The sequence below is a fragment of the Ascaphus truei genome, chromosome 2 (genome assembly GCF_040206685.1).
Source record: "Ascaphus truei isolate aAscTru1 chromosome 2, aAscTru1.hap1, whole genome shotgun sequence".
In the NCBI taxonomy this organism is placed as follows: domain Eukaryota; kingdom Metazoa; phylum Chordata; class Amphibia; order Anura; family Ascaphidae; genus Ascaphus; species Ascaphus truei.
In genome coordinates, this window is record NC_134484.1 from 409,264,469 (window position 1) to 409,288,704 (window position 24,236).

General features: G+C 39.7%; 1 protein-coding gene across 2 annotated transcripts in view; it reads left to right on the plus strand.

The window, feature by feature from the left end:
* The window catches only part of ITGA8 (integrin subunit alpha 8), a 191,623-nt gene that overhangs the window by 107,218 nt on the left and 60,169 nt on the right, over positions 1-24,236 (plus strand). For both annotated transcript variants that reach the window (XM_075587420.1, XM_075587421.1), the window contains 2 exons: positions 4,178-4,270; positions 5,789-5,865. In XM_075587420.1, the coding sequence (XP_075443535.1) occupies positions 4,178-4,270; positions 5,789-5,865 (170 nt within the window). The remainder of the gene's footprint in view (positions 1-4,177; positions 4,271-5,788; positions 5,866-24,236) is intronic.

Sequence of the window (24,236 nt, forward strand, 5' to 3'; positions counted from 1 at the left end):
CATAAGTCTTGTCAGCAGTGACAGTATTACCGTAGAATGTTATTTGAGAAGAATAAATAGGGCTCTGCTGAAACTGTATGAAAAAAATGGGTAACAATATTGTGTTTTAAATTATGTACTTCTTCCCAATGGCAAAACAATATATTTTCAAACAAGTATACTAGATGCTTTGATCTTGTAGTTAAATAGCTTTACTTGTAAGTAGAAATGGAAATGCTGTCATTATTTATGTTGCACTATAAAAAATCTGCAACATGTGCACAATCTTACATCCAGTAAGCGGGTATATTTTTTTTATCATTAACAGACACTGTATTTTTGTCCAAAATAAAACGGCAATTGTGACGCCAAATCTCCTTCACCACATTTTCTTAATAATGTATGCTACCATTGCAGGCAATATGATATCATCGCTGTTCTATTGTGTTGGTGGTTCATGAGTGTGATGTACTGTACTTTGGGCGGCATGAACCAAAATCTCCCAGCTGCACAAACCAAGGAAAAAACTGCACCAAACATAGAAAGAAAAATGTTTCCCATTGAAACCAAAAGGATTTTTATCTTTGATAAATCTAGTGCAGTAGTTTTGCACCAGATTTGCAGCGGCATAAATAATTCCCTTTTAGCTGTAGGGCCCTGAATACATTTCAGGTGTTTACTTTGAATTTCAGAGGTAGAATAAAGGAGAACTGAGTATGTTGGGAAAGAGTCAGGTTACTCACTATATGATAATACTACCACAGATTGTCAATGGACTTAAAATGTGGGTACTTCCAATGTGCTAGAATATACCAAAACATAACTGCCATGGATATGTGATAATTACAAATGAAAGACAAATTGAACACAAATTAATTTCCCACTATTAGGAAGCGTCTGCATGTAGTATAACAGGAGAGGAATGGTAATAATTGGGATATTTTATTTATCTACTGTAGTCGACGAAAGCTACAAGAAGCCAAAGAACTACTATAGCCAAAAAGAACTACCTTGTTTACACATGTTAAGTGTTTGTTCTAAGCAGAGGTGCCCAATATTTTCATCATTTACTTTATATTCATATGTTTCCTCCCCAGAGGTCACTTTTCTTGCATTTGTTTTACTCTTTGGCTCATGCCCAAGCCTTTTCTGATCATGAATACCTCACACGGCTTTACTTAGTGTCATGTACCAGAAGCCAGACGTTTTCAACAAGTATTTATCATCTCAAATAAAAAACAGAATTAAAAGGTGGTGGCTTGAGATTCCTTGTTTGCTCACAACACTAACTGATTTATTAATCCCAGTGTCTGCCCTGCAGATGTTGGCAAATAAATCCACTACATAAAATACTAAGCAATATAATTGGGTGAGCATTTCACATATTTGTTTTACATGTAACATTCCCGACAGGGTCTAAAACCTAAAGAAATACCGACCCAAAATCATACAATAATTTTATAATCCAAATGCCCAACATAGGAAGTGAAAAGCATGCTCCTCCTCTGATGAAATGTTAAACTATCTTTTCAATAATTCAATACCTTTTTTCATTCAGACCAGAGGGGTGCCACACTTTTCTATTTTTATTAGATGTACAAACCCTCCTTGCGTGCGGAGTCAGTTCAGTGAGCACCCTTGGCAGGCGCTTTTCAGTACTGTGAGTGCTCCATGCTATTGATACCAATATGCAGTAGGAATATGCAGATAAACCCTTTTGCAATTTTCCTTTCTTGAACTATATGTAAGTACAGTATGGTGTCAAAGATAGTTTTTCCCAATACACCGGCCAAAGCCATATAGCATATGGCGTTCATTCAAATTAAAATACTGTACAAGTATGTAGGACATACTGCATGAAAACATCTCATGTTCAGTTTAAAGCAGCAGTACAAGCTGCCGTTCCCGCCCCCCCCCCCTTAAATATGTGCACCAATACAATTCACACAATGATAAGTAATTAGCTAAGTTACCGTTCTCCTGTGATCGAGCGGCAACGATTCGGCTCAGGGTTCACTAAATGGCTGCTGCAGCGGAGTATTCACTCAGTATCTGTGACTTTGTAAATGGTTGCAATAGAAACAGAAAAGCCTTGTTATATTATAATACATAAAAAAAGGCATTCAGAGTTGTTTTAAAAAATGCTATAAGTATTTTCTCATAGTACAGTATTTTTAAAACACATGTACTGTAGGATATTGCTTGGGCTGCAGTTTAAAAAAAAATAACAATTTTAGGAAATATACATGTAAGGCTGTAGTGCCACTTTCCTGCTCTTTTATGGACAAGGAGGTGAGTTGTTTGCTCTGTTAATGCCAATGACATTTTTAGTTTTCCTACTCCAAGTAACCCATCCTAAGAGAAGAAACGTACATACCGTATAACCAAAATGTTCACACTACAGCACACACTATGCTAGTAAAAAGCCTTATTCTTAAAGGAGCCTTTCTCTGACAGTCAGCTCAATCAAGGATGTAACACAGGTGGAGCGTACCCTGCAGAATGGAAACTAGGGCTGGTGTAAGGTACCCTGCAGAGTTGAAGTTTGGGCATGGTATAATAAACACAGAGAGTGGCAGTGACACAGTTGACATCAGTAGAACTACACCCTTAGCTTTACTTGTACTTGTTGTGTCAAACATGATTCCACATGGGAAATTGTGTGATACTTCTAGTATTTGTGAATTGGGAACTTTGCTTACAGTATAGTTTTTAAATTCTTTGAAATCTAAGTAGCTCCACAGAAGCTACACAATGGGAATAAGAAGTGAGTACTTTTATATGTCTAGTTACAAGAAATAATTTTCTGGGAAGAACTGGCACTATAAGCACAGCAATGTTGTAGTGTTAACCTCTGGCCAGTCTGTTTCCTGTCTATGCTTTCCAAATGACAGATACAATTCCTATAAGGGAGTGTTCTATTCCCCGCAGAGAGTTGGCTCCTTCATATCTGCTGGTCTATTTGGTTTTCTAATGGGAAATCTACTTTTTTGGGACATGAGGTCTTGGCAGACTACTTTAAGCGACCTTTAAAAGGACACAATGCTAAATTCTTCCATTTAAGAAAAGGACGATGGCGGAAACATAGAGGTTCTACCCCCCTCCCCCCCCCCCCCCTTATTCTCCTTTTGCTTTTTGTTTTCTTAGCTGTTTTTAAGATTACCTTATTGAGGTTATAACTTAGAATTAGCTCAATGCATTAATTGCAAAAAAACTAAAAACTACATTGATGTACGACTAAAACCATGTCCACTATTGGCAATTACAGTGACTCCCCTTTTTCAGGATAGGACTCCGGAATTTATTTTGGGGGGTGAGGGGGGTAGGAGGGGGGAGGGATGGGGATTGATTGTATTGCTTTCTACGTATAATTAACAATGCATTACAGTCAATAGACATTTGTGTCAGGCAGGTTAGAAAAAGAACAATTAAAAGAAAGGCAATATGCTTCTCAAAAGAGGTGGCAGAGATAACTTTTAAGAAATATAGACAGACTCAGAGGGAGGAAGATAGAGAACTATATCAGGCTGGGGAGAAGGAGGCTAAGCAAATAATCAGATGCGCAAAAGGCCCAAGCAAAAGAAAAAATAGCCCAGTCAGTAAGGAAGGTGGACAACACCTTTTTTAAGTATAGAAATGAAAGGAGAAAAACAAATGGAGGAATAGTAAGACTAAAGACAGTAGGGAACAGTCTAGTTGTGACAAAGGTATAGCAGACCACTCTAACAATTATTTTTGCTCCGTTTCCAAAGCTGAAAGTGAAGGAGAGGAAGCACAGTTAGGTAGCAGGAATATGAATGGAAAGGAGATGTACACACGTCCATTTATAGGATGTTGGGTTACACAGTGTTAGTGCAGAAGGTCACTACTCCATTGAAGGTGCTGTTACAGTGATACTGCTATTGGTGCGTTGAGTTCACATCACATCCCAATTTTCTATCTTACCGTAACTCATTAACCGGAGAGATCCTGTAATATTACGTTTGCCACTTTTTGACTTTAGAGTAACAATTCGTTTTTCATCTAAACAATGGTCACAAAACTCTGACTACATCAGGGTCCCTTTCCCCAGAGGGCGAGGCTGCATGAACCAAACAAAACAGGTGATCAAAATTAAATTCTGTCCAGTGTTTCCTCATACAACCAGGCATCATTTCCTCTCACCTTTTGGCAAAATGTAATGATTTCCTTTTCTTAGGGATTGCGGCAACTTAACTGCGAATACAAAATGGAAAACGAGACTCGGATGGTAGTGTGTGACCTTGGAAATCCTATGGTGGCTACAACAAATGTAAGCGGATCCCAGCTGGTTTGGCTACATTGTGTGTTATGACATTTAAAGAACTGAAGAACATGTGGCTGATTGGTATTGCTTATGGAATTTCAGAAGCCTGATCTTCACTGCTTTGGACTACTTAGACAACATAGTACAACTATGGGAAACATATAGCAAAATAATAATGTATCTTTTGAATAGAAGAATGAAGTTAAATGTGATGAGTAGAATTGAGACGAATATAGGATAAGTATCAGTCGTCTACATTTAGCATAGGTTGAACTTGATTGGAATATGTATTTTTTTCAACCTCGTGGAATCAGGTAACTATGTAACTATGTAAATATCTAACTATCTTTATTTTTTTAGTACCTGTTCATTTAAAAAAAAATGTTTACAAATTTTTAAGAACTGCGGTCTGCGGATGGGAGTTTGTACCACAAAATGTGCTAGGGGTGTCTAGTGTTAGGATTACTGCACCGTTGGACTAGTTAAAGTTCTATACGTACATCTATACACATTAATGAGATTTAAGGCACTGAAGGAATTGGACTTAACATGCAATAAGACTTAGGACTATTCAGACACTCTGCACCTTACACTTTTCCTAAAACTCGTGTGGTGAATTAAAGCTTTGCTGTCTCTTTTATTCACCTTTAAAAGGATTCTGCCTGCAAACCGTAACCTTTTACATTGTAGGGTTCTTGTTCCCAACTGGCCGCAGCAAACTACAGGCATTATTCTATATGGACTGAATTCGCTTTTTAAAACTAGATTACATGTTATTCCCATTAATTTCCGTAGAGCTGAACTCTTCTCCAAGACTGGGAAGCGGCTTCACGGCACATTGAATAGGTGCTCGAGATTAAGAATCCGCTTTAACCTGAGTATGCAGGATGATCCTAAAGGTTTCTATATAGGGTTATAGGAACAAGAATGTTTGATATAAGAACAAGAAAGTCTGACACGGGCAATGTAAGCAGCAATTGCATTAAATCACATGTTGAAATTATTAATGAATACTTGTTTGTTTTTTCTATTTTCCTTAGCCTTCTCCCTGATTAAAATGGTTTCTAATTTTCCTGGCCCATTTCATCCAAGTATTTAGGTTATCAGTCAACGTCATGGAAAAATGTTGAAAATATTTTCATTAACATTTGAAATAACATTCCTGAACTCTGGGGAGAGCGCTGGATTCTTCAGAATATAATTGTTGTACTACTACTAATGCCATTGCAGGAGACAGGCTGCTTTTAGATTGCAGCTTATATTTAGGTTTCTACAGAATTTCATTCATTTTATAAATCTATAACGTTACAAGAAGCCATTTTTAAATGTATCAATCACATACAAGGTATCACTTAGTGCATTTTCATTCATTGACGATCGAGCCGATTTGTTATTTCATTTTTGCTTCCATTATAGTGTATTGTTGGCCTCTCTGCCAGCAAAGGATATACTGTATGTTATTAATCTCACGAAAAGTATGATCTGATCCGTTACTGACATGTTTTCTGCCTGTCTGCGTTTCAGCTCTCAGTTGGTTTGCGATTTGGTGTCCAGCGTTTTGAAAATGCACACAGCATCAAATTTGATCTTTATGTAAAAAGGTACGTCTGTTCATACGACATACAGCAATGTCAACACAAATAGCTGTTCCTTCATTTAAATACTGAGCTAAATAACTCAATATGGAATTTGATTTCACTAATACTACTACTGTATATAGTAAACAGATTAACCTTTATCTGGCAGCAACGCTCAATGTATTCTAAAGAAGAATGGTCCAAGTTCAGTCTTTGGAGGGCTACCAACATTTTTCAAGAGTTCTCTAATTTAACCAATTAACCTGTCTCTAATTATCACAACTTGCTTAGCGATATATTGCAATGAGAACTCAGCCTATCGGTGGCTCTTAGGGACTGACTGTGGACCATCTTACTGGAAACAATCACAATGTTTTGAATTGGCCCTTAATCTTATGTAGAGAGCTTTCCAGTTTCTGTGGGTTTTCTAGATACCGTATGTCCGTGTGCAGTTCCCCATCCACTATACTCCCTAGCACACCTAGAAAATGCAATCGACTGGCGGCTCCATGTCCTGGTCAACCGTAGCAGGGTCTCCCATTTGTCTATGTAATCCCATTGACAATCTTTGTTAAAAAGGCAGAGGAAACCCTCCCACAGGAGGTACAGGTGCAGCACAGCCAAAATAGAAAAACGAAGGAAGGCTGATGGACTAACTAGAAAAAGCTTTATTAAGACAGTGTGCTAACGGGTCCTCTGACGCGTTTCAGCCCATGGGGCCTTTGTCAAATTGAAAGTAAGGCAGAAAATATTAAGAGCTATCAGCATACACACATTTAAAATGAAGGTCCTGCTACAAAACATTTAGAATGAATTCGTTTTATGGATAGAGACTAATTGAATTTAAAGAAAATTATTGGATATTGCATAATGAGATGGACAGTACAGTTATGCCACATTAAGATTTGATTACAGTTTTCCTTTAAGTATCAGTATGTATTGTAAATGGAGCATTTTATTGTTTCACTAAAAAGTGGAAGTTTGTGGCTCAGTATGTAAATAACATCACTAAAAGTATCACTGAATAAAAGTATAATTTATTCCTGTAAAATAGTTTAACCCAATGGTTCTCAATTGTTTCCTGAATGCAGATCCCTTCAGTAATACTCATTTAGACTACATATCGTTCTAAATCAAAATATTTTTATATACTGTATCTATCTGCATAATAAAAGACGCTTTCAGGACTGATATGCTGGCTGGTACAGAAAAGCCATTGATTGCAGGAGAGAACTTCATGAAGACAATACTGATGGGGTTTTTAGGGACCACCGCTAAAGTCTTTGAAGACCACCATGTCAGAGACCATGAGTCCTGAGTCATTGAATGCAAGAAGGGTAGGCAATGCATTAAAAACTTCCTTATTGCACTGTGCCTAGCTGAAAACTGACATGAATTTTGATTGCAGTTTTTGGCCGATCACAGACTTTGTACCAAATTGAATAAATCCCTAAGTGAACATCACAGCGGAAGTGCCAATAAACTATTCAGTTACTTTATACAACCAAACAAAGAAAGAAGAATAGCTGAAGTTGGTTTGTTAAAAAGAAAGTAATAGTGGTGCTCTTTAACCCCCTACTCACCCCTCTTCCCCTCCCTCATCCTATAACACTTAAACCACTGGTTAAGACTATAAGGGCTTCATTCGGATCAGGGTAAATAACGTGACATTACCTATAACAGTAAAGTACATTATTTTTCCTGAGTTAATGTCTAATTCACTAAGATGTGCAAAAATAATAGCCGTAAATGAAACTTATTAGCATAGGTATGAGACGGAGTGGCTCAGTGAGTAAAGACACTGACTGACACTGAGATTGTTGCAGGGGAGCCTGGTTCAATTCCTGGTGTCGGCTCCTTGTGACCTTGGGCAAGTCACTTTATCTCCCAGTGCTTCAGGCACCAAAAACATAGATTGTAAGCTCTACGGGGCAGGGACCTGTGCCTGCAAAATGTCTCTGTAAAGCGCTGTGTACAATTAGTAGCGCTATACAAGAACATGCTATTATTATTATGTGGGACTATTACTCCGTGTTATCTTCCAATTACAGGATGTTATTTAAGCCTTGGCGTTACTCCCATAGAGACCCTAAAATAGGGCTTTTGCAGGAGAGAGAAAGAGGAAGCTCTCCTCTCTATCTCCGCTCCAACAAAAGATCTGTGGGTCTGAGTTAGGTATGACTTTATTTCCTGGCATTAACCTTAGTGGAGCTCAGTGAATATGTTATTACTATATTTTAGGCTATAATTAGCTCATTTACATGTAATTTACAATAACAGCAGTTGCAAGTAACGCCATTCTTTTTACAAGAGTATTTCCCGGTTAACATCACATTATTTGCTGTAGTAAGGCTAAGAGAACTTAGTGAGTCTGGGCTGAAGTTTCTTTTCGGCATTTGTATAGTACAGTGATTTCTGATCTGCGTTTCATTTTTCTATCATTCTCAACATCCTTGTCATGTTGTAGAGAAGAAAATGGCAAATAGTTTCCAGAAGTTAGTTTGACCTTTATGAAAATATATATTTTTAACTTCCTGTATAAAAAGGCGGATGAAAAAATTTAAAACACTAAAAACAAATAAAATCAAGATACACTAGTGAGACAGGAAATAACATAGAAGGGCAACAGGAAAGGAAGCGGTGCCACAAAGGGATTAACATGACAATATAATGACCTTGAAGTAATATGCAACAACATGGGTTACTTTGCAGTGGATATGTACTATTCATTTTCACTGCAAATGTGCACATTATTAATTCAACTGACACTACATTGACATTGGGAAAGGAAGTTTAGCTTGTGGGTCTGGGGTCAGAAGAGCAGATACATTTTACAGAAGGTCATTTTTCATACTGTATGTAAATGTATTTTCTTTTAATGGATGGGAAATGCATTGTGCGTATCTTCATTCCCTTCAGTGCCACAGACGTCATCATTGGAGGAGTCTTGGCGAACCATCCAGCCTAAAATAATTAACTATTTCCACTTCAGGGCTTTCCCTCCCGGTGTTTAACAAAGACATCAATGTTTTTATCATGCAGCAGTGCCAAGTTCAGTAGGTAGTACTTTTGAACACCATCTCGGGAAATGGTAATATTATGGGGAACAGAAAGTAGGAGTCCTGCCCCACCCAATTAGACTGCCAATAAGAGGTGATCATAAAATCTACAGTCTTCTTGCCAAGGGCTCAATAATGTACCTTCCATTGTTGTATTTTCAGCTACAAGTCATTTATATCGTGTACTGTGCACTGTATTACACTGGGCTGGAGCCATTCAGCGTTTAATAGCCCATCCTTTACACTCTGTGTCAAATGGAAGATCTATTTCCAAGCTTGCTCTATTTGACAAATGTTTTTAGTTAGCACTTGACCTGGACTTTTGGTTGAAGTGACATATAAAAAGTATGTAAAATGACATCATATATGCATCAGGTAACTTGCTGACTACATTTTGCTAGTGTTAGGACCTGCTAACAGCCATGCCTTGAAGTTGGCTAGCAGGCTTAAGACGCTTTGGCCAAAGGGTTAAACTAAATGACCCCTTTTTCAAGAGAATATATAGGTATTGCACTGTGTATTTTTGTCACATTGGAAGGAGCTTTGGGCATCCTTGTTTGTTTTTTGTTGTGTACATTTAGCCATGCCCACTAGCACTCCTTTTGAGACTTATATACACACACACACACACAAATAATAATATATTATTAGTGTTGGTATTATTTTAAAATAAATATATACACCTGTTTTGACAGGTCATGTTTTTGCAGTTCATATGGAAGGGGCATTTAGGTTACAATGAGAACCCCTCTGGTATCTTATTCAAGTGGGTTGCCAATAGCGCTTAAGTGATGTGGTTAAATTAGTGACTTGTAAAAAGGAAACAAACACATTATATATATATATATATATACACACATATATATATATATATATACACCTCAGAGCTTGTTGGGTATCTGTGTGTCTACATTTTGCTATTGTTTATAAAACCCATCCCTGTCTCTCTTGCTAACAGAAAGCATAATTTAGTAACTTTGGGCCTCAGCACCGGCGTACTTTAAGTCCAATTCAACTAAATTCCAACAAGGACCCAGATGAATTAATGGTAGGGGCATGATAAAAGTAAAATATTTGGTGCCTTTAACCAAAAGGATTTTGAATTTTCCATTAACTGAGCGATGAACTGATTCATCAACTACATAGGAAGAAACATACATTAAAATGCCAAAAACAAAATAATGCTCCCAACCCTGCCAATGCAGAGGGTTTCAAATACTGATCAGCTGGAAAAGATATGCAAACTCTGCACAAGAAACTCCAGTGATGCTGTACTTAATAAAAAAAAGGAACAGAATAACCTACAATATCTTTCTCAGTATCACAGCAGACCATGGACACAACATACGCTATTTCAAACTAACTAAATGCCAATCAACTTTGCTACTATAAAAGCAACTAACTACCAGCATGAAAGTGACTTACAATTAGAAACCTCAAATGGCTTTTCAAAACAGATACTCACTATCAACCCAGAAGAACAGACAGCCTGCCTGGGAGTTATAACCCTGTCTAATTATGAACTGGAAATTGAATGGAGACCTGACATTGGAAACCTGATATTTCCATTTTCTCTAAGGGATTAATAATCTGTCCCACCACTAAACTGGATCCAATCCAATTATACTCCAATCTAGAAGAATTCTTCAAGAGATTATGACTGAAAGAATATTTCCACAAAAAAGAGCACCCCCATCCCCCCCCAGAATGATGGAGAACAATAAGAAGAAGAGGAACACACCACCAACACGACACAGCGACAAACTAGACAGCTACCATACATAGAGAGCTTCAGATTGCGAGTTTCCTCATTGGCCTCAGCACACGAGAAAAAAAATAATGTACAACCTTTCCCCCATAGAAATATCTGCGATCAAGGAACTGCGAACCAACCACAACCATCAAACCAGCACATAAACGAGGTGCTAAGTGGTGGTTATGGACACAAATAAATATATAGAAGAAGGTAACAGACAGCTCACAGACAACATCTACCACAAGAACCTGACCCATAATCCAACCCAGTAATGTACAAAGCAACTCTGGAATCTCATCAAATCTTTCCCTAATCACCTGCAACCAGAATTTGAGCTAATAATACCTAACAACCCAGGAATTTGTATCTTCTACATGCTTCCCAAAATCCACTAACCATGAAACCCTGGCAGAGCAATTATAACAGGTAAGGCTACATTCACTGAGCAAATATCAGGTCTAGTGGAAAATATCCTAAAACCACTAGTAACAAACACCAAGATACCACAGATTTCCTCAACAAACTTAGCAACATCTAACACACTACTAGTTACCATGGATGTAGAATCCCTGTACAGAAACATCCCCCACAAGGATGGCACTGAGGCATTCTTGCAGTTCCTGGCAACATCTCCACTGGATCATAAATACAGTGCTGAAGTAATTACCAAATTGATAGAATACATCCTCACACACAACTACTTCAGCTTCAACAAGGACATTTATCTACAACTAATGGGAACTGCAATGGGCACCAGGATGGCACCACAATATGCCAATCTTTTTATATCAAATCTTGGAACAGGATTCCTTACCATATGCCTCCACAACCCTTATACAACCTCTTCCACAACATTGAAGAATGGGAAACTACACACATCTCTATACAAGAAACCTACAGACAGATGTAGTTACCTCCATAACACCAGTTTCCATCCCATTCATACAAAACGAGCCATCATACACAGCCAGGCTATAAGATATCACTGCATATGCTCTGACACTGAAGACAGGAACAGACACTGACTAAATCATTCAGACAGAAGGGATACAAGCCAAAGACTGTTGCCAAAACAATCAGAACTGCCCTTAAAGCCCCACAAAAGCACCTGCTCCAATACAACAAGAAAAAAACAACCGCACGCATACAGTACCACTAGTGGCTACATACAACCCGGCCCTAGAAGGAGTGTGAAAAATAATCAAAGATCTGCAACCCATGCTGACAGAGAATGAAACATTAAAAGACCTCTTCCTCAAAACTTCCATCCTTGCATTCCGGCAACCGCCAAACATCAGCCAGAAGTTAGACAACAGAAAACTTTATAACAAACTCAAGGATGCTGAGAATGGCACAAGACCATGCAACTTCACACACTACAAACTTTGTAAACCTATATGCCAAGATCCCACAGCCAGTCACAAACATAAAACACTCAATGTTAAAGGATTATACTTCGGAACATCCAGGAATGTGGTATATATGATTCAATGCAGCAAATGTGACCATGGATGCTACATTGGTGAAACTAACCAAAAACATCAAACCAGAATTAACCTACACAAAAACACAATAACACACCATGAAGAAGGAAGATACTGCACTCCAGTGGGACATCAGTTCTCACAGCCAGATCCTTCCATAAATTATTTAAACATCAAAATTTTCAAAGGAAGGTTTAAAAGCACTCAAGAACGGAAAACATTTAAACTGAAAATGATTATGCTCTTTAATACTAAAACAAGAGTACTTAATGCTGATATGGTTTTTCTTGCTAGCAATTTTTTTTGTAATGTTTCTCCCTAGCTCTTTGTTAATTTTAATTTCAAACCCTTTCCCCCATGCTGTACACCCCCTTCACACTGCTGATGAATATATGGATATATATCCAAGGAAGATCAGACCACCCTCATCAAGCCCTAAAGTAAACTCAATATAAAATATAAGGTGCAACACATCTTGCTTATAAATTCAGATATATGAAGTCCATGTGTTTTCCAGTGTTTTCCTGGTCCTTTTGGTGATATAGATACCTTTAATTAACTTAACAGAGATATCATTTTACCGTAATCTTTAAGATAGAAACATATAACATTATGATGCTTTGGCATCCAACATAGTTTATTTTTTGTTTCTTCACCAATAGTTACCTACTATAGATCCATCAAAACAACGATTTGTGGAATTCATTTATTTACAAATATGTAATATATTATATTGTTGTCTAACAGTGATGAACTAGTTTAGTTTGTTTTTAATTTATTTACAATTTTTAACAGACATTTTTGACACATGCAATCGGATACAATAATATTTTTTTCATGTGGCATATGTTCCAATGTATACTCAAATATTTCATGAACTGTATTGCGTGTAGATATTTCTGATACAGTTCAATAGATTTAAAGTTCATGTACTTATTTAGAGTTGGTGTTTACAATGGAACGTATCAGTGTATTAACTTTTTCAATGTTTTCTTTCTCTTTGGTGCATTCATGCCGCAATTGTATTATTATTCTTTTTGCCTGTCTAATGCAATATGGTCTCCCACCGGAGGTGCCGCCACCTGATCTCTCAGACCATCTGATGATATGATAGGAGGATAATTCATTGAGGAACACAGGGGGTGGTACTTCCGCCTGAGTCCTACTTATGGTTTCAAAGCTCAGTAGGCTGAGTCCATGGTGTGGTAGACCGCGCGGAGGCGTCCGCACGGGGCACGATCAGACTGCCTTAAGGCAGGCGCAGGCAGGAGGGGGCGGCTGTTGTGCAAGAAATCAGTTGAAACAGATTTCTTGGCGCAATACATGGGTCACGTGAGCGGTTCGCCCAATGAGGGCGAACCAGTTCTGTGATGCCCCTAGGAACGTCCCATACGGCCCATCGACCATGGCCAGGAAAGCACCCGCTTTCCCACAGCCTCCGCACGCCTCAGAGTGGGCGAAGGTGCCATGGCCCGGGCCTAAGAACTTACTCTTTGACAAAGCGCACCTATGCGCGAAATGCATCAGAGTATTCTCTGCCAGTTCATCTCCAGTTTTATTATGTTGTCATTGACCAAATAAATATTTTTTCTTAATACTCTTTGGAGCAATCCAGCCTTATCATTTTTTCTGCACTGCACCGCTTACCTTTCCCCCTACTTCCTATATTGCTAAACAAACTCCAGTGCTCTGGAAAAGGGAAGCATGCTTTAAACTGGTTTCATTCCTACCTATCAAGTAGATTCCAACATGTGTCTATCTCAGGCTCTAACTCCAACCCTTTGGATATTACCTGAGGTGTCCTACAAGGCTCTGTTCTGGGGCCCCTACTCTTCTCAGTGTTCAACAATGCTCTTCCTACAGCTTGTAAGGGAGCCTCAATACACATGTATGCGAATGACACAATCTTATATGCACACAGCCTAGCCTCTCCGACCTTGGATACGTACTTCAATCTGACTTTTTGAGACTTGAAGATTGGATTTCCCAAAACAAACTGTTTCTAAACACTGACAAGACGGTAACAATGGTATGTGGGACCAAGGCTAAATTTCTAAAACTACCTATGACTGAGCTCCAGATCAGAACCAACTCTAATACGATCCTAGCCCCTGTTACTAGTATTTGGGCATATGTTTTGACTCCAATTTAACATTTGGGTTGCACATTTATACCCTGACATCCAAAACCTATGCCAAACTATGTGTACTTCATAGGAACAAATCCTCCCTAAGTCTGCTGGTCAGAAAGCGTATCGCACAGCAGATGCTAATGCCAATTATAGACTGGGAACAATTATTATGGGGACATAGTATACGGCACGGCACCCCAAACTCTCCTTAGCAAACGTGATACCCTCTACAATTCAATATGCCGCTTTGTCCTCCAATGCAACTACAACACACATTACTGCAAAATACTCAAAGAACTAGATTGGTCATCACTTGAGTCTAGGCACAAAGTTCATCATTCCTGTCTTGCCTTCAAATACTTTCTGGTCAAGCTACCCATCTATCTGAGCAAGCTCCTCACCCCTTCCACATGAAGCACTTATCACCTGAGATCTGACTCCCAAAGATTGTTCATGGTCCCAAGGTTCAGCAAAGTATCCGGCCGCTCCTTCTCTAACCGTGCACCCCATAACTGGAACAATCTACCAGAGACCCTCACAGCCGCCACCAGTTCTTTTAAAATTAAAGCTGTCTCACATTTTAACCTGGTCTGTAACTGTTACATACGCCTATAACATGTATTATCTGTAACTGTGCATGCAATGTCTTGTATATAATGTATAACCCTGTTCACTTAATATAACTATGTACTGTATATGTAACCATGTATTTGTCATAATATCTCTGTGCCCAGGACCTACGTGAAAACGAGAGGTAACTCTCACTGTATCACTTCCTGGTAAAACATTTTTATAAATAAATAAATAATCAATCCATTTATTGCCCTGTCTGTTTACCCTTAGCAATGAATGCTCCCCATCTCCCATCTTAGATTCTCATCTTGTCTTTTTACATCTGTGTTAAACTCATGAAATCTTTGTAAATCTGAATCGCTGACCTGAAGGAGAGAGACCTCATGAAAGCTTGTCTTATAATATCAATTGTTAGTCCAAATACAAAAAGATATCACCTACAGCAGGGGTGCGCAATCTTGCCCCCCTGCCTGCTCTCTCCCCCCTTGCTCGCAATCCTTACCTTGTCTTGACTCCATCGTCAAATCACGTTGCCATGGGAACGGGATGTCATGCGACCCCCAGTTTGCGCACCCCTGCCCTACAGTATTACTGAAGTACTCACTAATTTTCCATTGTAACCAAATGCTCCGGAAGGTTTATGAAACCATTAATCGTTTTCTTAGTAAGGCTTTAGCAAATATACAGTTACATTGTCAATATATATTGTTTATCATTTGTAAAGTGATAATGATGCCATAATCAACCAAAATATATATATATGTATATATATATATATATATATATATAATAAAATATCTGAACGCATGAATTTCAGCTGACCAGAATCAGTTTATACAGGACACAAATAAGGGTGATTTACATTATCTAAGGAAATTATATTGATACGTTTTGTTTTGCTAAGTATGTGGGATTTCCCTTTATGGCTGTTAAGTAACACCCAATAACAAGACTTTGTGCACCAAAGCTGGGACGTTATTTAATGCAAGATTTGATGCGGCGCCATTGAAATGTTGACGTACAAAACGACGCCCCGCTGGGCATCATTGAACAATTTTATTAAAGAACATTGATGCGTCACCAGGGACAAAACCATCTGTACTGTATCATGGCACCAGGACTAAGGAGACACGCGTTTCAAAGAACTCTTAATGCTGTTTTAACAACAAAATAATCAATCTGGGGACTTAATCCAAAGAGAGCTATTAATTACGTCACTGATTTGCATTGGTTTGATTTGGTACTCATAACAGCAGTAAAGAAATGTAAGTTATTTATTTATAAAACTGTTTTACCAGGAAGTAACACATTGAGAGTCACCTCTCGTTTTCAAGTTATGCAATGAAAAAAATATGTTTTCCCCATAAAAGGAAATGATACAAATATTTAGCAAAAAGAGCTGATATATTTGAGTTCAGATTTAGTTGGTCTGCCAACATGCAGCATTCTTTCACGCCACATTTTTTAGCTAAAATACTTGTTATCACAAACAATCATAGTAGTCCAGCCACATGTCATAGTGATTGTGTGAAATATGTTCGAGCTGTTGACTTGCATGAATGATGTTGGACATAACAATAGAACAAAAATAATCTGACAAGTGTGGCTAATAATCAAATCACTTGGAAAGAAAGACGTTTGGCAGCAGCATGAGCATCTTTCTGTAAATACACTGTAATGAGTTTATTGCAAAATATGGTGTGCATTGCAATGATCAAATAATTATTCTGAGTTGAAGTTAAATAGTTTGCTTTTATTTAAGAGTCACTAATTTTTTTTTTTTTTAAATGACAACAATAGGACATATGTCTTTGTGTGTGGAACCAGAAAGTCTGCTTCAAGTATAAATGTATAATTTTAGCAGTTTATTAATTGTTTCTACATTGTGCTGATGACACACAGATGTGAGCACAAGAAACTTACTCGTAAACCCAAAGCTTACTGTAGTTTTGAATAGAAATATGTGAAATACCCTATAGTTGATAACTGTACTTTTAGCTCGTAGGGGACTGAGGAAGGCATGCTGTGTAGCTTTTATCAAATGCAAAATGGTGCTTCTTTTAACCGTTATGTATGCATATCTTTATTTCTTTCCCCACATATATTTATTTATATAGCGCTTTGTATGTACATACAGTAGTTCTTCACAGCAGTAATACATGTGACATAATAATATAACGGAAATAAGCGCTTGAGACGCAAAAGTAACATTAGGAAAAAGGAGTCCCTGCCCAGAAGAGCTTACAATCAAAGTGGTAAATAGGAAGAACATACAGAGATAGTAGGAGGGCGTTCTGGGAAGTGCATCTGCAAGGGGCCAAGGTCGATGTATGAGGTGTAAAGTATCAGCCACGGAGCTACCCATATGCTTCGTTAAAGAGGTGTGTTTTAAGAAAGGTCCTAAAGGTGGATAGAGAGGGTGCCAGGCAGATATTGAGGGGAAGGGCATTCGATAGGTGTGGGGCAGTGAGTGTGAGAGGTTTTAAACGGAAGAGGGCTTAGATACAAAATGGGTAGAGAGAAGACATAATTGAGCAGAATGCAAGTGTCGGGCAGGTTTATAGCGAGAAATTAGGGCTGAATAGTACCCTAATGACGTACCTGGCATGCCAGAGTCCCTTATGATGTACCAAGCACTTTATTAGCGTGTGCTAGTTTTGTAGGGGGAAATCAGCCAGACCGTTAACTTCTGTTAACATCTGGGCCTGGTCTCGTCATGTGATCACTCTGGGCACTCTTTAGATTAAGGCAGTGGTGCGCAAAGTTTCCTTCATCCCCCACCCACCCCCAGTCTCCTCTCCCCTCCGGCTCGCGCCCCCTCCCCCTGCACGGCTCCGTGACGTGATGTCACATTGCCATGGAAACGCATCACTGGAAGGCAAGGTAAGTAAAAAGGCACAGAGGCCTTGCGAGATCCCTAGCATTTATTCTAAATGCCTTTGGGGAAGTGTGGGGCCTCTGTTACAGCTGCCCCCCCAGAAAATCTCACACACCCCACTTTGCGCACCCCTGGATTAAGGAATACTTTAAATATTATTGTATAGTAATTCTCTCCAGAATGCAAAACGATTGTAGAACTTTTTCAATTAATTGTGTAATTACAAAAGTGATTACAATTGAAATATATTATTGGACCGAGTAAGTGGGAAGGGTTCTTTAAAGCAGGGGTGCGCAAACGTTTGCATTTCCCACCCCCCTGCCTGCTGCCTCTGGTGCTTGCGCCCCCCTTACCTCAGTTCCCGGTGTCAAATGCGTCACATGACCCTGCGGTGTAATTTGATGCCATGTTACCATGGCGACACGTCAACAGCCGCCTCAATCTCAGTAATAGGTTGCAGAGGCCTCATGCGATCCCCCAGCATTTAATTTAAATGCCATGGGGAAGAGGGCGGGGCCTTTGCAACCTCTGCACCGCCCTACAAAAACCTCCTGCCCCCCAGTTTGTGCACCCCTGCTTTAAAGCAGAAATGATTCTATTTGAGGGACTTTTCTTTTTAGTCTGGCAGTGGTGTTTCTTGTAACTAGAAGGCAGCTTTTTTTTCTCTGCCTGCCTAGTGTTGCTTTAAAAAAATGTTAATTGTGGGATTCCTACTTTAAAACAGCAACTCCCCTATTTTTTACATGACTTTTTACATATTTTTATTATTTTCATATTTTGAATAGAGGGGTCATCTGGAGCTGAATTGTGCTATTTTCAGCTCTGACGACACTCCAGTTCTAGAATAACTGTGTATTTGCTGGTTACTTTTTCCTTTTCGGGAAATTAACCTGGCAGCTAGGTCATCCTCTCTTCCGTTGGCCAATGGGAACTGTACTGCTAGATGGGCATGACTTTCCAGTTTCCTATTGGATGTCCCCGCAGCCATATAAAAAAATAATATCAGTTGACCTTTGGTAAATTTGGAGATAAAGGGTTCTGGGACCTGAGAATGACTTAGTTCAGCTCAAAAGACCCCCAGTTCACAATATAAAAACAAATACAAATTTGGGAATTTTGGAGGATTGCTGCTTAAAGATCTGCATGATTGCAGATTGCAATCTAGACAATACATCCTAAATAAGTGGAAATTCTGTGGGAAGTTTTGCTCAACTTTATTTTTATCCTCTTTTTATCTTTTCATTCTTTCTTTATGCGTCATATATTTTTTTAAACTTAGGTCGAAGTTTCTTTGTTTCGGTGGGTGAAAATACAATTATAGAGTTAGGCAGTATTCTATTGAATTAGTGTGAGACCATTTATATCCAATGTAATATAGCCCCTCTGCCCAATATTGACAACATTTTGAACAAAAACAAAGTCTTCCAGCACTCCTCGGGTTCAAGTGAAAAAATGCAAAATAATTTATTCACTCATCCTTATACAAAGCAAAAAATATTAAAAGTCCACTTAAATAATAGTGGAGCCACAAAGATGGATTTCAGAGGGGAGGGGAGGTTTCAGGCAGCAGCCCTTTTTGAAGCCCACATAAGCATAGTAGCATTCAACGCCATTTTATACACGTTAGATCAGACATCGGGCAAAAGGTCAATTGACAACCTATGCGATTACATCATACGCAGCGAATAAAAGCAGCTTTTAATGCCTAGCAACAAAATGCAATGCGCGCGTCATAGCATCATGTGTGTGGTCAGCTACCATGAGAGCAGAGATAAACAATTGCACATGGAAGAGTTGTGTGTCGCGAGCAAGCGCAGGTAAAGGGATAAGCATCTGTTATATCTAATATAAATCATCAGAGTACTGAGGGGTCAATGCTGTATATTATATATGTAGCCCTTGTACCCCTGGGGTACGGTAACTACTGATGCTGCTGTCACCTGTGAGGCTAACAAAAGGCCTGGGCCTCTGCCACTGGGAGCCTGGGGTATACTTACACTGGGTGCAGCGCCTCCACTGATGAGGGATCCCAACTTGGTGGGAGTGTTCCCTTATCAGAACTGTGACAGGGTGAAGTCAACCCCTATCAGTTATGCCTGGGAGACATATGTCTGAGTGCTTCATCCAGCACTCATAAGGGTTAACTCAGGTGGAAGCTAGATAATCAGGATGTAAGCTGACACCTGATAGCCAGCAAGGTATAAAAGGATGTTGTTACTGGTAGTAGCTGGCTGCCTTAGACCAGAGCACATGGCTATATGTGTTGCTAGCCAGACGGATACATCAAGCTAACTACTGCAACCAAAGTAAGAGACTTGTTCATTTGTTTTTCCTGACTGCTTAAAAGACACTTACGGTTTGGTTATGGTTTAGCCAGCGAGCCTGCTAGATAGGCCTGGTGTGTTAGTCAGTCCTCCCAATGTGGAGCAGGATTTGTTTTGTTTAAAGGGACAGTGTACCCGCATGTTATGTATGCTGTGGAGAAATAAAGCCACTGAACGTTTTCATTATCCTGAAACTATACGTGTGGACTGTTCCCTGACCTCGGCTACAGGCCGTCCTGCCACAAGAACCAACATATACAGTAACCACACGCAGTTGGATAAAACAGTATTTACTTAGCATAATAATAATAACCCTTGCATAACGTTTCATACATAAACAGCATGACATTCCCCTGCATGAATATCATCACATCACCCCACACATGTAAATGGTTGCACCACTTTAGTGTCAGTCTTTATATCACCCTAGTCCTTGGTGTACCAATGTGCCAGGGCACTTAACCTCTCAGTGTCCATCAGCTATGAAGTTAGTGTGAGGGACAGTGCTTCCCTGTGTTGGAGCCCGTTGGTGCACTTATTATACTACCTCCCTGATCACTGCTCCTGATCAGGATAATCCTTGGAAGTCAGCAACACCGCACAGTGATCCCACGCCGGACTGCGCTGCTCTCTGCAGGAATGGATACACACGCTGACTCCACAGAGGAGGGATCACCAGCCGGATGATCCTTTGCAAACTGTCTCTGCTATGGAGTCAGATACTCTCTTAGCACTCAGGCTGCACTGGCATTCAAGCAATGTCCTGCAGCATCTCTCTATGAGTACAGTGAAGGAGTCCCTGTCTTAAGGCAGTTCCCTACACAATACAGTTACTTCTCTACAGTGACTCAGGGAACTAACTGGGTCCTGGGGATTTACCTCTGGCCTAATCCCTGGAGCACTGCTCCGTGGACCTAACATGCAGCTTCAGGCTCCTGGTCTTCACTGGCTGCTTCCTGTTCCACATTGCAGTAGTCTTTCCTGCTGTTCCAGCAGAATCCTGCAGCCCTACTGGCTCCCTGGTGTCAGGTGGTGTCACTGCCCCTGAGCATCATGGGGCTTGTAGTTCTGTCTGCAGCATTTAACATAGGGAGCCTCATGCTCTCTAATGGCTGCCACACTGTACCTTGCACTCGTGCGCCCCCCTGAAATGGCCGCCGCGGAGTTGCCCTGCTCATGCGCAACCTCCCAGGCACTCGGGCAGCTCCTCGCCACTTCCGCGCATGCGCAACCCTCGCGCAGGTGCGCGCATACACCAACATGGTGGCGCTCTGCAGAGGGAACCGCCAGCGACTCCGTCACCGTGCCTCACATCTCTGAGGGTAAGGAGAGGGGTGGGGGGAAACGGGAGCGCGGGGAGAACGGAGGGTACCTGGCTACATATACATAATAAATAAATATTATAATATATTCAAGTGTACTATGAAATATTAAATATACCTACACAAAATTTAAACATTGTTGTTGCACAAAATACGTATGTATTAGAAACATGAAGGATAACTAGAAATATGAGAATGGTAAATGAACATATCCAATATCCAAATAAACAAAATAGGTCAGAGTATGCGGAGCATCAATGTATCATGTTAGAGTTCAATTTTAGGTACTAACAATACAAATGATGGCAATTAAATATCCACATTATAAAGCACAGTCAAGTAAAATGTAGACCCAACTTGCAATAAACCCACAGGCTACTTATCACTCTTGTGGATATAACAGCCACATGAAGTTAGGTTAAGGCATTCCTGAAGGTCTATATCGCATATGAATGTATCCACATAATAATGTTAGTGGGAAATTGTCTAATGCTTTACAATGGAGAAACCCTAAAGGCCTACACATCTGTACAGTGCAATACATATCCAATGTAACCAAATAGCACGTAATATCAATAGTAAATAGCAATCTGTGAGCCGCCATCCCAGGTGTGGTACACTACCGACACACTTTATTAAAGTGTGGCCGGTACCGCAAGCCGGGAGATTTCCCGACTTGCTAGTGGCCGCCCCTCGGCGTGCCGCGCGTCATAGACGCGCGGTCACGCGTCTTCGGGAGCGTGTGCCCCCTGCACGCGCGTCCAGGGGCTCCCCGAGGGAGCCCTGGTGTCCCGCGATCGCGGGACAGCGGCAGGGGGTTCCGGGGGACCCGGCGGACCCGGCAGCGGTAGGGAGAGCGCCCCGATCGGAGGGCGCTCTTCCGCTGCTTCGGCGCGCGCCCGTCACTCTCGGGCGCGCGCCAGGCTACTGCTGCAGCCAAGAACGGGCAAATGCTCGAATAAACTTGGCCGCAGCAGTAATATAAAAATACTGTAAAGGCAATAAATGACAAATATTTTGGAACAAAATGTAAAAGTGTAAAGGAAAATGGCCAATCAATAATGAAAAAGGTAGAGATCAATAATATAGTAGACAACAGAGGTCTCAAAACAAGGGTCAGAACTGCATAAGCATATGCTCATCCCATAAGGATTGAAATAGAATCCAAACACTTTATGCAAATGGCAAAATAAAGGAGTCTGTGGAACCATCTGTAAACAGAGAGGAACAATATATTGATAGTATTTTGTAACCCAATAAAACAAAATACTTTGGACCAGTATTTAGGGGGCAAGAACCAGTGTCCTCACCCACGTTATTCACCCATGGTCTGGTATGGAGTTTGAAGTAGAACCTTTGTCCCTACTCACATAACTCCCCAACACTTAAAAGCAAGATATGAGATTGTATTCTTTGCAAAGCCCCTTAGGGATCATGGTATTCAATTCATGGACCCAGAAGGGCTCTCTGACCTTAATTAGTTTTATCCTGTCGTCTCCCCATTGTGGCTTTGGAATGGCCTCCATTATTTTATATTGCAATTGTGATACACCAGGCCCAGTCTGTTGGAAGTGTGTCTGTACAGGACTTGTGTTGGCTTATATGTTTCTTTTATTTACCTGTTGTTTCGCCCACATAGCTATGGTATTATTAATTGTATAGACCCTTGTGTCCATGAAACTCACTTTCTCAATGTGACTTGACATTGTGAGCTTAATTGTGTCACAAACAGCATTGAGATGATCATACAATGTCTGTAACGTGTTACTGTCACATCGATGCATGTTAACAAAGGATTGGTATGGATGCATATTTCCTTGAAATTGTTCATAAAAACATTAGCATAAGTAGGAGCTTTACAAATGTTGATTGCCATTCCCTGGATCTGAACATAAAAATTGGCTTCAAATACGAAACGTTTGTGCAATGAATAATAGAAAGTAAATTGCATCCATGTTTTATGTTAGAGTTCAATTTCAGGTAGTCACAATACAAATGATGGCAATTAAATAACACACATTATAAAGCACAGTAAAGTAAAATGTAGACCCAGCTTGCAATAAACCCACATATATCATCTATATATCTTAGACAAATTGATGCATGTTGTGCATACAAAGGATTGGTATAGATTAATCTTTCCTTGAAATCGTTGATAAAAACAGCATAAGTAGGAGCTACATTTCAGCCCATTGTCACTTCCTGCTTCTGTACATAAAAATTGTCTTCAAATAAGACAAGGTTTTGTGAACACTAACAGAAAGTAAATTGCATGAACATTTTTGAACAGATACACTGAAATCTAGATATTTATCAACAGCTTGAGCAATGATATCTATGGGTTTATTGCAAGCTGGGTCTCTAATTTACTTGACTGTGCTTTATAATGTGTAATATTTAATTGCTATAATTTATATTGTGAGTACCTGAAATTGAACTCCAACATGAAACATTGATGTTTCCTATTTTGTATGTTTGCATGTATGTATATCTTTATTTATATAGCTTCATTAATGTACATAGTGCTTCACAGCTGTAATACACGTGATAATCATATAAATAACAAATAATACAAATAACACATAATGGGAAGAAGTGCTTTTAGGAAAAGGAGTCCCTGCGCCGAAGAGCTTACGATAAGTAGGAGGTATGTACAGAGACAGTAGGAAGGTGTTCTGGTAAATGCATCTGCAAGGGGCAGAGGTTTTGGATATGTTTATATATTTCTAGTCGGTGGTTTGGGGTATGAGTCCCAACAACAGTGCTCAATCCAATTCTGAACTGTTAATCAATAACAGGTTTAAGTCCACATATCATGGTAATAGGAAACTGTATTTAGCCAAGAGATAGAGTATTTGACCCAGTGCT